Source organism: Macaca fascicularis, chromosome 9, assembly GCF_037993035.2.
Source record: "Macaca fascicularis isolate 582-1 chromosome 9, T2T-MFA8v1.1".
NCBI classification, from domain to species: domain Eukaryota; kingdom Metazoa; phylum Chordata; class Mammalia; order Primates; family Cercopithecidae; genus Macaca; species Macaca fascicularis.
Window position 1 is genome coordinate 7,180,880 of NC_088383.1, and position 14,703 is coordinate 7,195,582.

Genomic DNA, 14,703 nt, shown 5'->3' on the forward strand with positions numbered 1-14,703 from the left:
CACTAGAAAACCCTACTAAAGATTTTTTTTTTTTTCCTTTTCCAACCTGTTTCTTCCTCTTCCCCACTCTGCTTGAAAGACGAACTGTCTGTCACATTTTCTCAAAGTTTTCTCCTTACTAACCGTGGAAGGTAAATGCCTGGGTGCATGTCCCTCCGTTCTGCACCGCGTCACAGCACCTGGCTCTGTGTGCAGACTGGCCATCGTGCAGTGCGGGGCTCATTTGTCTCCATGCCAAGGGTGTGAAGTGCAGCACCATTGTCGTGAGGTCCTCTCTAGTCTGTCTCTCACCCCCCACGTGTCCTGAGCCGGGGCCCCTGGGTGAAGGACGTGGACGTCACCCGGTCTTGCAGGCTCTCCGCTGTCATTGTTGCATCGCCATCATCTGTGGGTGCCGGAAGCCGTGGGCTGGTGGTGGTGAGGACAGGTCGGAGCCAGCGGATGTGGAGGGAAATGTCAGCCCTGTTCTCTGATCCCACAGCCCGGCTGGGGCTCTCCCTAGATATGAGGACCCAGGGCTCTCTGGAGAGAACCCCCCCTCCTGGCGGGCACCCGTCACTTCCATCACCCCCGACAGGCACCCATCATCCTCCGATGGGCACCCGTCACCCCCTGGAAGGCACTTATCACCTCCCGGCAGGCACCCATCACTTCCATCACCCCCCGGCGGGCACCCATCATCCTCCGATGGGCACCCATCACCCCCTGACAGGCACCTATCACCTCCCGGCAAGCATTTATCACCCCCCAGCAGGCACCCATCATCCCCCGGCAGACACCCATCAACCCCCAATGGGTACCCATCATCCCCTGGCAGTCACCTATCACCTCCCAGCAGGTACTCGTTATCCCCTGGCAGGCACCTATCATCCCCCAGTGGGCACCCATCATCCCCCAGTGGGCACCCATCTCTCCTGACAGGCACCTATCACCTCCCGGCAGGCACCCATCACCCCCCAGCAGGCACCTATTACCTCCCAGCGGGCACCCATCACCTGGGTTCCTGAGTCCAGCCCAGGCCTGGGCGAGAGCTCTGATGCTGCCCAGCCCTGTGACTTTCCTCCCTGTGGATGGCTGCAGCCTCGGACCCCCAGTTCTGTGTGGGGTGGGCGTGGGCCGTGGTGGCCCTGTGTGCCTGGGCTCTCCCACCGTCTTTAGAGCAGTCTGGGTGGAGACACTGAGGATTGGAGAGAATAGTTTTAAACATTGTATGTTTTCTTGTTTTTTGAGGCGTAGGGGAAGGAGGTCGGGGAAGGAGGCCTGCTGTGCAGTGGCTGCAGTCAGTCATGTTCCCCACTAATATCGGAACATGTTTTCGGGGGGGGGGGGGTTGGTACTGGCCAGTGCCTTAGGGGTGGGACTCCCTGCGAGGGCCATTGTGATCAGAAGTGGGGCAGGGTCTTAGCGACAGCCCCCTCTGCCTGGCTTCCCGCCTGGGCCTCCCCACCATGTCCAGCCATTCCATGTATCACCTGTGTTCTGCCTGTCAAGCTGTGTTCCCAGAATCTGGGTGCAGGAGCTGGGAGTGTGGCTCTGCTGTGGGCTGAGTTGAGAGGAAGGGGCCTGTGTGTCTTTGGAAGCCCCAGGCTCATCTGCCTGGCTGGGGCCGGTGAGGTTCCCCTTGTGGAATTTCTATGGGGTCATGAGCATGAGGCTCCTGTGGTCCCTGGCGCCTAGCACTGCGTAGCTCACGGTCCTCCCGGAGCCACACGGCCCCCACCAGGCGGGCTCCTGGCCTGGCGCCCAGCCCCTTCTCTGAGACTCTGGGGTTATCTTCCGTCATGTTCTGGGGCCCACCTGGGCTGTCTTCCGCCTGTGGGATTGGCAGCACCTTTCTTGGGTCCTGTTCTTTGTCCGGGATGGAGGGAGGGAAGAATTCTCCCTTGCATGACTCAGCGTCTTCTGCTTTAGAAGCCAGCCAGCTGCAAACCTTGACTCCCTCCCCACCTTTCTTTTCTCCTGAAAACAGAACATGAAAGGCTCCCGGAGCAGCGCCGACTCCTCCAGGAAACACTGAAGCAGACGTGTTGGTTCCATTCCGTTTCCATTTCTGCAGCTTAGCTTGTGTCCTGCCCTCTGCCCGAGGCGCAACGTATCCTGAGGACTTCTTCTGGAGAGGGTGGGATGGAGCAGCGGGGGAGCCTTGGCCGAAGAGAACCATGCTTGGCACCCTCTGTGTCCCCTCAGCCACTGGACACCGGAAAGCCATGTGGGTCCCTGGCACCCTGCCTTTAGCCGCGGGGCCCCAACCTCCACTCTCTGGGTTTCCTAGGAGTGTCCAGCTTCGGAGACCTACAAGGCCTGGGGAGAGTGATGAGTGCTGGTCCTGACAAGAGGCCACTGGGGACACTGTGCCATTTTATTTTGTTTCTGTGATCTCCTGGCACATTTGGAGCTGGGAAGACCACACTGGTGGCAGAATCCTAAAATTAAAGGAGGCAAGCTCCTAGTGGCTGAAGGTCAAGGAATGGGTAAAAATTTCCACGTGGCTGTTTGATGCATCTTGACCTGGGAAGACGCCTCATGGGAATGGACGTGGATAGGTGTTGGGCTGGGGCGTCTTCTGCAAGAAGTCCCTGAGCTGACATGCAAGTTGGCTGGGTGGTCCACACTTTGGCTGTCCCGCGGGTCCGCACACCTTCCAGGCCTGCGTTCTGCCTCCAAAGATGTTCAAGGGCAGGCTGGCTGCCCGGGGAGAGGGGAGTATTTTGCTGAAATATGAGAACTGGGCCCTCCAGGGCCCCTCTCTCCTCCAACCTGGACTTGGGGGGAGCTGAGACACACTTTCCTGGAGCTGCTGGCTTTTGCACTTTTTTGATGGCGGAAGTGTGACCTGAGCGTCACACCTTCTCTTCAGGAACGTAGATGTTGGGGTGTGTTGCCCTGGGGGGGCTTGGAGCCTCTGAAGGTGGGGAGCGGAACACCTGGCGTCCTTCCCCAGCACTTGCATTACTGTCCCTGCTCTTCCCAGGTGGGGACAGTGGCCCGAGCAAGGCCTCACTCCCAGCTGCTGCTTCCAGAGCTGCCTGCACACTGTCTTGGAGCGTCTGCCTTGTGCCTGGCACTCTGCCAGTGCCTTGGGGAAGTCGGAAGAGTGGACTTTGTCCTGGCCTTCCCTTCATGGCATCCGTGACATTTCTGTGGTGATGGAAAGCATGGGACCTGTCGTCTCAGCCTGTTGGTTTCTTGTCATTGCCTCAAACCCTGGGGTAGGTGGGGCGGGGGGGGTCTCGTGCCCAGATGAAACCATTTGGAAACTCGGCAGGCAGCAGAGTTTGTCCAAATGACCCTTTTCAGGACGTCTCAAAGCTGGTGCCAAAGGTCACTTTTCTTTCCTGCCTTCTGCTGTGAGCCCCGAGATCCTCCTCCCAGCTCAAGGGACAGGTCCTGGGTGAGGGCGGGGGATTTAGACAGCTGAAACTGGGCGTGGAAAGAAGAGCCGTTGCTCTTTGTTTTTCAAGAAGAGCTGTTGCTGTTTGTTTTTCAAGAAGAGTTTTTAAAGAATGCATGTTTTTTTCCCGGTTGGAATTGAGTAGGAACTGAGGCTGTGCTTCAGATATCGTACAATCAAGTGGGGGATTTTCACGCTGAACCATTCAAGCCCTCCCTGCCCATCACACCCGCTTTGGCTGGCATCTGCTGGAGAGGATGCCGCTGTCTGCGTTCCCGTGCAACTCCAGACTCACACAGTTTTCTCTCTCTCCCTGGATGTTGAGTCTCATCAGAGTGTGTGGGTAGGGGGTGGGCGTGCATGGGTGCATGATTGTGCTTCACTTGGTTGTATTTTTCGATTTGACATGAAAGGCCTGTTGCTTTGCTCTCGAGAATAGTTTCTCGTGTCCCCTTCGCAGGCCTCATTCTTTGAACATCAACTCTGAAGTTCGATACAGATAGGGGCTTGATAAAGCTGTGTTCCCCTCTCCCCTCTGACTAGCTAAAATCAATACCTAAATATAGAAGCCTTGGCCTAACACGGGCCTTTAGTCTGGGAAGGGCCTAGATGGGAAGAGAGGGAACATGAATCTGGACAGGGAGGGAGATTCTACAGAAAGGAGAACACTGCCCACTTTGCAAGCCAGTGACCTGCCTTTTGAGGGGACGTTGGACGGGGCAGGGGTGGGTTTGAGCTACAGTCATGAATTTTGGCGTCTACCGATTCTTACCAACTCCCCACCCCACAAAAAAAATAACGGGGACCAATATTTTTAACTTTGTCTATTTGTTTTTGGGTGAGTTTCCCCCTCTCCTTATTCTGTCCTGAGACCACGGGCAAAGCTCTTCGTTTTGGGAGAGAAGAAAAACTGTTTGGAACCACACCAATGATATTTTCGTTTGTAATACTTGAAATTTATTTTTGTATTATTTTGATAGCAGATGTGCTATTTATTTATTTAATATGTATAAGGAGCCTAAACAATAGAAAGCCGTAGAGATTGGGTTTTGTTGTTAATTGGTTTGGGAGCCTTCTATGTGTGACTTATGACTTCTCTGTGTTCTATGTATCTGTCTGAATTAATGACCTGGGATATAAAGCTATGCTAGCTTTCCAACAGGAGATGCCTTTCAGAAATTTGTATATTTTGCAGTTGCCAGACCAATAAAATACTTGGTTGAAATACATGGACGAAGTGAACCTCTGGTCTTCTCGTGGGGGAAGAAGAGTCTTTAATTGATGTTTATGGCAGATGCACCACAGAGCTGCCAACTCACCGCTTCATTATCTTCCCTTCAACAGGATGTTCAAGTACAGAGTGTCTCCTGCCTGCATTTGGGGAGAATGAGCTGTCTCAGTCTTTCTTCTAATTGATAGACTTCATGTTTTATTTTTATTAATTTTTATTTGATTTTTATTTTTGAGACTGAGTTTCTCACTCTCTCGCCCATGCTGGAGTGCAGCGGCACGATCTCAGCTCACTGCAACTTCCTCCTACGAGGTTCAAGCAATACTCATTCCTCAGCCTCCCGCGTAGCTGGGATTACAGGTGTGCGCCACCATGCCTGGCTAATTTTTGTATTTTTATTAGAGATGGGGTTTCACCGTGTTGACCAGGCTGGTCTTGAACTGGCCTCAGGTGATCTGCCTGCCTCTGCTTTCCAAAGTGCTGGGATTACAGGCGTGAGCCACTGTGCCTGGCCCTATGTCGGTTTTACTCCCTTCCTTCTATCCCCCTTCCCCACGCCCTTTTAAACAGCAGCAGTTCTTGCCCCAGCGACACCACAGAAGGGATCTTTCATTTTGGTTCCTTTCACCCGCCCTTCCTCATCCCCTTCTGGCCCCTTCCAAGTTTCTATAGGGAATAAAACTCAAGCTTCTATGACTTTTTTGCCTCTCATTGGTTGACAGAGGTTGAGCCGGTTATTTCACTTTCAGCCTCAGCATCTGCATCTCTGCAGATGGGACCGGGTTTAGGGTGGAGCATGGCATACCCGCTGAGTGGAGGAAGCCCTGGAGCGGTTCCTTCTGCAGCCGGAATGCGTGACCAGCATCTTGCTTCGTCTGAATTTTTTCCAGAGCCCCCCACTGCTACGCTCCAGAAATAGCCTTGATTGCCAGTGAGTCTTTCTTCATCCTTTACGCACCTGCCACCCACGCTGTGAAGAGAACAGGCGGCAGAGGCTTGGCACCTCCTTTGCGAGATGACTCCCAGGGTTGTGATCTGGCCGCGGCGTGATGGGGCAGGGCATTTTGGTGAACCTGAGGCCACCTCCTCAAGCTCTGAGTCACGTTTGATGGCGTGAGATGTGTCAGGTGCAGGGATAGAGCAGTGGCCTTGACAGAAATCTGGCCTAGCCTTCAGGCTGACTACCCAGAAAATGAAAAGACTGCTCCCAAAGAGGATATCTATGTATCGTAAGGTCCTGGGCCGGCCGCGCTGTGGGGATCTACAGGGGCTCTGTGACCTTTTGGGGCAGCCCTGAGATTCATCCGAGAGATGGGCTAGGTCCACAGTCCCTGACTAAATACAGAAGATTCAGTAAGCGGGTGGATGCTGTTGGAGAGAGGAGGGCCGGGGCCGGGAAGGGTGGACATTGTACACACCAGTCATCTCCATTCGCTGCCTAGGCTTGGTTCCTTTCACTTCTCACTCCCTCAGCTCCGGCCACACTGGCCTCCTGCAGGTCCTTGAACTTGCCAACGTACACCCACCGCAGGGCCTTCGAGAGTGCCGTTCCCTCCCCTGGGAGGTCTCCCCAGCTATCCAGGGTTCTCCCCGACACTTCCTCCCTACCCCCATTCAGTTGTCAAAGCCTACACCAAAAAAGGCTCCCCTGTCTCCCGAGTCCATGCACACCTTTCGCTGTGTGTGTTGACTGCCTTGGCCTCTGTCTCGTGAACCTGAGCCTAAGATCCCTGAGAGCAGGGCAGCTCCCTGTGCCTCCTCATCGTCCATACAAACCTGGCCCGCAGTGGGCTCTGTCACTAAGTGGATGACTAGACCCAGACGATGCGCTTGTGAAGAGTGAGGCGTTCATTCAGCTTGGAGAGGAGGCTTAGAAAGAGTTTATAGAAGAAAGGAAATGTGAGCAAACATGTCATTGAAGGTAACTTTTTTTGAACTAAAAATATTATATTAACAAAAATAAATTCAAAGCCTCTGTGAGTTTTCAAAATCTAAATCTCACAATGTTTGTGAGTTCTAAAGCGTGTTTGTTTTTCGAGACAGGGTTTTTTCTCTGTCTCCCAGGCTGGAGTGCAGAGGTGGGATCTCAGCTCACTGCAACCTCCATCTCCAGGGCTCAAGTCATCCTCCCACCTCTGCCTCCCTAGTAGCTGGGACTACAGGCATGTGCCACCATGCCCAGCTAATTTTTGTATTTTTTGTCGAGATGAGGTTTCGCCATGTTGCCCAGGCCGGTCTTAAACTCCTGAGCTCAAGTGAACCGCCTGCCTCGGCCTCCCAAAGTGCTGGAATTACAGGCACATGCCACCAGGCCCAGCTAAAGACTGTTTTATAAACTTCATTTTAAGCTCACATTTTGCAAGACAGCATAAGTGGCTTTGGATTCAGTTGTTCTCGGTGTGTGAGCCAGTCTTTCCAGTCAATTAATTGATGGTCTAGATAATCTGTGAAGGTGCTGGTTTCAGCCTATAGGTTCTGACATACTCCTAAGACCAGGTGAAAAGAGAACCCCCATAAAGACACCAGACTCACCTCAAAACATGGCACTTCAGCCCTTGGGACTAAAGAGGACCCCTGGTGCAGTCCCTGAGAAATGTCTTTGGAGAAACTTTTATTTCTTTCTTTATTATTTTTTTGAGACAGAGTCTGGCGCTGTTGCCCAGGCTAGAGTGCAGTGGTGCAATCTCAGCTCACTGCAGCCTCCACATCCTGGGTTCAAGTGATTCTCTCGCCTCAGCCTCTTGAGTAGCTGGGATTACAGGTGCGTGCCACTAAGCCCGGCTAAGTTATATATTTTTAGAATAGAAGGAGTTTTGCCATGTTGGTCAGGCTGGTCTTGAATTCCTGACCTCAGGTGATCCACTTGCCTTGACCTCTCAAAGTGCTGGGGTTACAGGTGTCAGTCCCTGAGCCTGGCTGAGATGCCATCTCAAAAAAAAAAAGAAGAAGAAAAAAAAAAGATGTGAAGGAATGCCATAGTTTTCAGGCTTATTGGGAGGACTGAATCTTTTTTTTTTTTTTTAAACTTTTATTTTAAGTTCAGGTGTACACGTGCAGGATGGGTAGGCTTGTTAAACAGGTAAACTTTTGTCATGGGGGTTTGTTGTACAGATTATTTCATCACCCAGGCATTAAGCCCAGTACCCATTAGTTATTTTTGCTGATCCTCTCCCTCCTTCCATCCTCCACCTTCTGATAGGCCCCAGTGTGTGCTGTTCCCCTGTATGTGTCTATGTGTTCTCATTATTTAGCTCCCACTTATATGTGAGAACAGGTGGTATCTGGTTTTCTGTTCCTGCATTAGTTTGCTGAGGATAATGGCCTCCAGCTCCTTCCATGTCCCTGCAAAGAATAGGATCCATTCCTTTTTATGGCTATATAGTATCCCATGGTGTGTATATACCACATTTTCTTTATCCAGTCTATCATTGATGGGCATTTGGGTTGGTTCCATGTCTTTGCTATTGTGAATAGTGCTGCAATGAACATACGCGTGCGTGCGTCTTTAAGGTGGAACAGCTTGTATTCCTTTGGGTATATAGCCAGTAATGGGATTGCTGCTGCATCAGATGGTATTTCTGACTTTAGGGGTTGAGAATTGCCCCACTGGGGAGGACTAAATATGAATGAAACACGCCTAACAGTTCCTGGCACAGAGAGAGTGCTGCTGCGGTAGTTATTCTTCTAAGCATGCATGCCCGGCGTTTCAAATGCAAGGTAGACACTGTTATCCCCACTTTTCAGATATGGAACTGTAGCCAGGAGAACTTAAGGACCCTGCTTGATTTTGCTCAGCCATAACTGAGGCAAACCAGGTCTGTTAGACTGCCGGAAGGTGCTGTTAGCCACATCACAGCCTAAGGGCTCCACAGACTGCCAGGATACTCCTGCGTGAGTCAGCAGACCACAGGAAAGGGAGTTGAGTTGCATATTAATTAGCAAGCAGGGTTTCCTGTCCCTGGGGCTGTGGAGAGGTTTGTCAGTGTCCAGATGAACAACAGATTTTCTGGAGTGGGTCATAACTCAGGATGCTCACATAACCTTGGGGACCAGATGTCCGTTCTGTAAGTTTATGTGTTTTTCACTCCCTACCTCTTCCAGACAGCATCCTCAGGGATTTCCTATCCCTGGAGAACATGAAGATGTTCTATTATTTTTTTTTTTGAGACAGAGTCTTGCTCTGTTGCCCAGGCTGGAGTGCAGCGGCATGATGTCGACTCACCGCAACCTTGAATTCCTGGGCTCAAGCCATTCTCCCACCTCAGCCTCCCAAGTAGCTGGGACTTCAGGTGTGTGCCACCACGCCTGGCTAATGTTTGTATTCTAAGTAGAGATGGGGTTTCACCACGTTGGCCAGGCTGATCTCGAACTCCTGGACTCAATCGATCTGCCCCCCCTGGGCTTCCCAAAGTGGCGGGATTATAGGCATGAGCCACCGTGCCTGACCATGAAGACTTTCTAAGGGGTACATTTGCATAGATAATTTTAAGGGAATGTTTTCGGATCCCCAGTTTCCACATTCACCCTTTTCTAAAACAGACTGAGAAGTTTGCTTACATTCACAATAGTCCTTTACTGCTTTGCAAACAACAGGCCAAGCTCCTACTTATCACATGCTCAGTACTAGGATGCAGGGAGTTTGCAAGTTAGCATTCCTAGATTTCTTACATGCACAAGAAAGGGCTTAGACTAGATGGTTTTTGGAAAACTTTTTTATTTTGAAATTATTTTATTTTATTTTATGTATGTATGTGTGTATGTATGTATGTATTTTTGAGATGGAGTCTCGCTTTGTCCCCCAGCCTGGAGTGCAGTGGCATGATCTCGGCTCACTGAAACCTCTGTCTCCTGGGTTCAAGCGATTCTTGTGTCTCAGCCTCCCTAGTCAGTAGGATTACAGGTGCTCGCCACCACGCCCAGATAATTTTTGCATTTTTTAGTAGAGATGGGGTTTCACTGTGTTGGCCAGGCTGGTCTCGAACTCCAACCTCAGGTGATCTGCCCGCCTCAGCCTCACAATGTGCTGGGATTACAGGCGTGAGCCACTGCGCCTGGCCTGAAATAATTTGGGATTTACAGAAGAGTTGCAAAGACAGTACGGAGAGTTCCTGTCTACGTTTCACCCAGCTGCCCGTAATATAAACAGCTTACAACAACATGGTGCCCTCGTCAAAATTAAGAGTTAACATGGTTAGTACAGTGCTAGCAACAAAACTACAGACTTCATTCAGGTCTCACCAGTTTTTCCACTAACGCCGTTTTTCTGTTTCAGGATCCAGAGTCCAGGACGTCACCTTATCTCCTTAGACTCCTTCAATCTGTGACAACTTCTCACTCTTTCCTTTTTATTTTTATTACCTTGATGCTTTTGCAGAGTACTAGTCAGGTATGTTGTAGAATGTTCTTTTTTTTTGAGATGGATTCTCACTCTGTTGCCCAGGCTGGAGTGCAATGGTGCGATCTCAGTTCACTGCAACCTCCACCTCCCCGGTTCAAGTGATTCTCCTGCCTCAGCCTCCTGAATACCTGGGATTACAGGTGCACACCACCAAGCCTGCTTAATTTTTTTGTATTTTTAATAGAGACGGGTTTCTGCATGTTGGCCGGGCTGGTCTTAAACTCCTGACCTCATGATCCACCTGCTTCGGCCTCCCAAAGTGTTGGGATCACAGGCATGAGCCATTGCACCCGGCCGTAGAATGTTCTTCAGTTTGGGTTTGTCTCATGTTTTCTCTTGATGGGACTGAGTCTGGTTTAGGGATTTCGGGAAGAATCCCACCGAAGTGAAGCGTCCTTCTCATGACATCCTCTCTGAGGGGACACAGTCACACAGGACTTCCTTCTGGGGATGTTAACTTTGATCTTTGGCGAAGGTGGTGTCTGCCAACTCTTGCCAGGCTGGTATTTTTTCCCTTCAACTTTCAATGTTTTAGGAATGAGTCACTTAGTCCAGCTCCCTTTCAAGGGGAGGGCAGTGAGCTCCACCTCCTGAAGGGAGCAGTATCAAAGGATCTGTGGCCATGTGTTCAGACCACCACCAGCCCAGGTGCCATGGCTCACGCCTGTAATCCCAGTGCTTTGGGAGGCCAAGGTGGGAGGATCGCTTGAGCCCAGGAATCCGAGACCAGCCTGAGCAACAGAGTGAGACCCCATCTCCGCACACAAAAACTACCAATGAAGGAGATACTTTGAGGGGATGTAAATACCCTGTTTCTCCTGAAAGTTTCACCTTCTAATTTTAGCATCCATTAGTGTATTTTCCTTGCAGCAGATATTATTTGTATTGTGGTGTTCTAATGGTGGCTTTCTTTTTTTTTTTTTTTTTTTTTTAAGAGATGGGGGTCTTACTCTGTCACCCAGGCTGGAGTGCAGTGGCATAATCATAGCTCACTGCAGCCTCTAACACCTGGGCTCAAGCAGTCCTCCCACCTCAGCCTCCTGAGTAGCTGGGGTTACAGGTGTGAATCACCATGTCCTGCTTAATTTTTAAATTTTTTATGGAGTTGGATCTCACTGTTTTGCCCAGGCTGGTCTTGAACTGGCCTCAAGTGATTCTTCCTGCCTCAGCCTCGCAAAGTGCAGGGATTATAGGCACATGCTACCTTGCCAGGCCCTTAATAGTGAGTTTCAATTTTCCTTATTCCTTTTACACTTATCATTTGTAATTCTTTCATAAGGAAAATCTGTCCCTTCTCCCTATTTATTTACTTATTCCGTCATTTATATATACCACTGTGGACTCATGATCATTCCTTTGTAGATGAGTTCTTAAGTCTCTGAACTAAGTCTCTGCAATGCAAGCTCAGATTTCCATGAACTCCTTGCCTCCCACTCTCCAGAATATTTTACACTTAATATTCCTGCCCAGGACAGGCCTGGCCAGGGCACACCGTCACCCGTATATACAGAAGCAGGTACCTCGTTTTCCATCCTGATGGCAGCCCAGCCACATCCTCACTTCGTTTTTCCTCATGTGCCTCAACTATTATGCACGGTCTCTAACGTGTGCAGGCACACCTGTGGGGTGAAACTGTTCCCACTGTAGTGCCCTGAAGCAGTGTTCTGTAAACATTTTTTTTGTTTTTTTTTTTTTTTTTGAGATGGAGTCTCGCTCTGTCGCTCGGGCTGGAGTGCAATGGCTCGGTCTCAGCTCACTGCAACCTCCGCCTCCTGGGTTCAAGTGATTCTCCTGCCTCAGCCTCCCAGGTAGCTGGAATTACAGGTGCCCACTACCACACCCGGCTAATTTTTGTATTTTTAGTAGAGACGGAGTTTCGCCATGTCGGCCAGGGTGGTTTCGAACTCTTGACCTCAGGTGATCCACCCACCTCGGCCTCTCAAAGTGCTGGGATTACAGGTGTGAGCCACCGTGCCCAGTCTAGACATTTTATTTCTATAATTTACTTTATAGCAGATTCAGTTACTGACCAGCCCAAAGGGGCTTGTTTTAGTTTTTCCAGCGAGGCTTTTATAATATGACTTGGAGGAGGCTGTCTATACCAGCAAGTATCTGTTGAATGCCTGTTATATGCAAGTCACTGTTCTAAGTATTAGGGATGAAAAAGCACTGGATGACTTGGCACCACCCTACCAGAACTAATGTCTAATCGATTCGCTAGGAATGCTCAGGTCCTTCAAGTTCCAAGACAATCAAGAGAGCTGTGAAGAAAGCCAGTGCTCCAGAGAGCGTTTCATTAGAGAACAAAAGAGAGATCCCTTTAACAACCGCTTTGTAATCCTTGGAAGTGGAACTGCCGCACGTCCCAAGCAGCTGGTCCTGGGACAACATACTGAGAATATTTTGTCAGTTCTGAGATTTGAAGGAAACTTAACCCAAGACTTTCTTTACTTAGTTATTAAATCCCAGAAGGCATCATGGATGAAGTTAGTCAGGAATGGCAAGCATAGAGAGAGGAGGAAGAAAGGAAGAGGAAACCCACGGCGTCTGCTTTGAAGACGCCCTTTCTTCCCCTGGGAAGGGAACCAGGACACAGCCCCGGGCAGGCTCTGGGTACTGTCACCCTAGTGCCGTCAGTGGAGGCAGCTGCTTCCTGCAACGCTCCCCATAGAGGCTGAGACGTTTCCCTTCTGGGGTCTGTTGTTCTCTGTCTTTAATTCAACTTTGCAGATCTCCTCACATGGAGTGGGGAAGGTGTGAGAGAAATTATTATTCTGTCATTTTATAACTGCCAGGGCTTAGGGGTGAAATGTGTCAGCTATTTCTTTCTTTTTCTTTTTTTCTGAGACAGTGTCTTGCTAGGTCACCCAAGGCTGAAGTGCAGTGGCACGATCATAACTCATTCCAACCTTGAACTCCTGGATTCAAGCGATCCTCCCACCTCAGCTTCCCAAACAGCTGGGATTACTTAGTGTGCGCCATCATGCCCAGTTAATTTTTTTATTTTTTGTAGAGATGGGGCCTGGTCTTGAAGTCCTGGGCTGAAGTGATCCTTCCACCTCAGCCTCCCCAGTGTTGGGATTACAGGTGTGAGCCGCTGTCCCCAAAGCTGGTGTCAGCAATTTCTTCCTCATCCCATTGAGGGGAGAGCATGGCCTTGACTCAGCTGTTTGGCTGTCAAATGAAGAGCAGACATCAGCTCGCTTGCCAGGGCTGAGAATGTACCACACACAGGGAACATGAAGTGAAGGCCATTTAGTGACTATCAAACTTCCTGTTTCCCAGGCAGCTTAATCACCACAGGCCGCAGGAATATTAGTGAAGCCCGTGGGGAAGGGAATTTCTGGAGGGACCATCGTCTTTCTGGACCAACTTGGCTGCTCATTCTTTTTGAGGAAAACACTAACTGTATTCCAATGTGGGGCAGGCCTGAGAATTCAGGTGCCGCATCGAGAAAAGCTATATTCAGCAGGTGCTTTGGGGCAGGTCCTCCTACAAAGCACACCTCAGCCCATTCGAGAATCTGGGCTAAGATTCTGTTGCTGTTCTCTTACACGGTAATAAATTAGTTCTATTGCAAGCAGATTAGACCTGGACAAGTAATTCTTGGTTTTCTAAATCCACAGCTTACAAAGGATTAGGGGGGGATGAGAAGCTGGAAAGGGCAGCTAAGGATATAGGCACGTTGGATGACTGGAGATGCCCTCATCACCCAGAGGGTGTTATGTAAAAGTGAGAAGGGCTGGGTTAAATCAGGTTCATTTGTTCATTCATAATTTAGAGGGAGAGTTCCTATTAATGGCCCAAGATTGTGCTGAAAGTTAAGAGTTCATTTTACAAGAGATGAATGAGAAAAACAGTTCCTAGCACACACTCACCATAAAATGAGATTTTTAGTCTTAGATGCCCAGATTGCTGGAGCTGGGATCTTCAAGATCTGCAAGTTTAAACTCCACCACTTTACAGCTGGGGAAACTGAGACTCACAGAGGGAAAGCGAGGTCAGGTGTCACAGCTGCTGGGACTAAACAACTTGACTTCTGGTCTAGCTCTCTTATTTATTTATTTATTTATTTAGAGATGGAGACTTGCTCTGTTGCCCAGGCTGGAATGCAGTGGCATGATCTCAGCTCACTGCAACCTTTGCCTCCTGAGTTCAAGCAATTCTCCTACCTCAACCTCCCGAGCAGCTGGGATTACAGGCATACACCACCACTCCTGGCTAATTTTTATATTTTTAGTAGAGACGGGTTTTCACTATGTTGGCCAGACTGGTCTCGAACTTCTGACCTTGTGATCTGCCCGCCTCGGCCTCCGAAAGTGCTGGGATTACTGGCGTGAGCTACTGCACCCGGCCTATTTGATTTATTATTATTATTATTATCGAGACAGGGTCTGGCTCTGTCGCCCAGGCTGGAGTGCAGTGGTGCAATCAGGGCTCACTGCAGCCTCAACCTCCCAGGTTCAAGGGATCCTCCCACCTCAGCCTCCCCCATAGCTGGGACTACAGGCGTGCACCACCACACCCAGCTAATTTTTGTATTTTTAGTAGAGACTAAATTTCTGCTCCATGTTGCTCCATGTTGGCCAGGCTGGTCTCAAACTCCTGGGGTCAAGTGATCCACTTGCCTCGGCCTCCCAAAATGCTGGGATTTCAAGTGTGAGCCTTATATTTATTTTTAAA

The 14,703-nt window shown here is 49.9% G+C and overlaps 1 protein-coding gene across 30 annotated transcripts in view; it reads left to right on the forward strand.

Annotated features, from left to right (window-relative positions):
* The window catches only part of PFKFB3 (6-phosphofructo-2-kinase/fructose-2,6-biphosphatase 3), a 90,603-nt gene extending 85,983 nt beyond the window's left edge, over positions 1-4,620 (forward strand). For 22 of the 30 annotated variants that reach the window (XR_012417437.1, XR_012417439.1, XR_012417438.1 and 19 more), the window contains one exon: positions 1,970-4,620. Coding sequence is in view for 23 of the 30 variants with exons in the window: in XM_015455452.3 (XP_015310938.3) it covers positions 1,970-2,017 (48 nt within the window). In the remaining 7 variants the exon portion in view is untranslated. Of the gene's footprint in view, positions 1-79; positions 132-1,969 lie in introns of all 30 variants that reach the window. The other 8 variants (XR_012417440.1, XM_015455451.3, XM_065520265.1 and 5 more) reach the window with 1 other exon arrangement.
* The last annotated feature ends 10,083 nt before the right edge of the window (positions 4,621-14,703 follow it).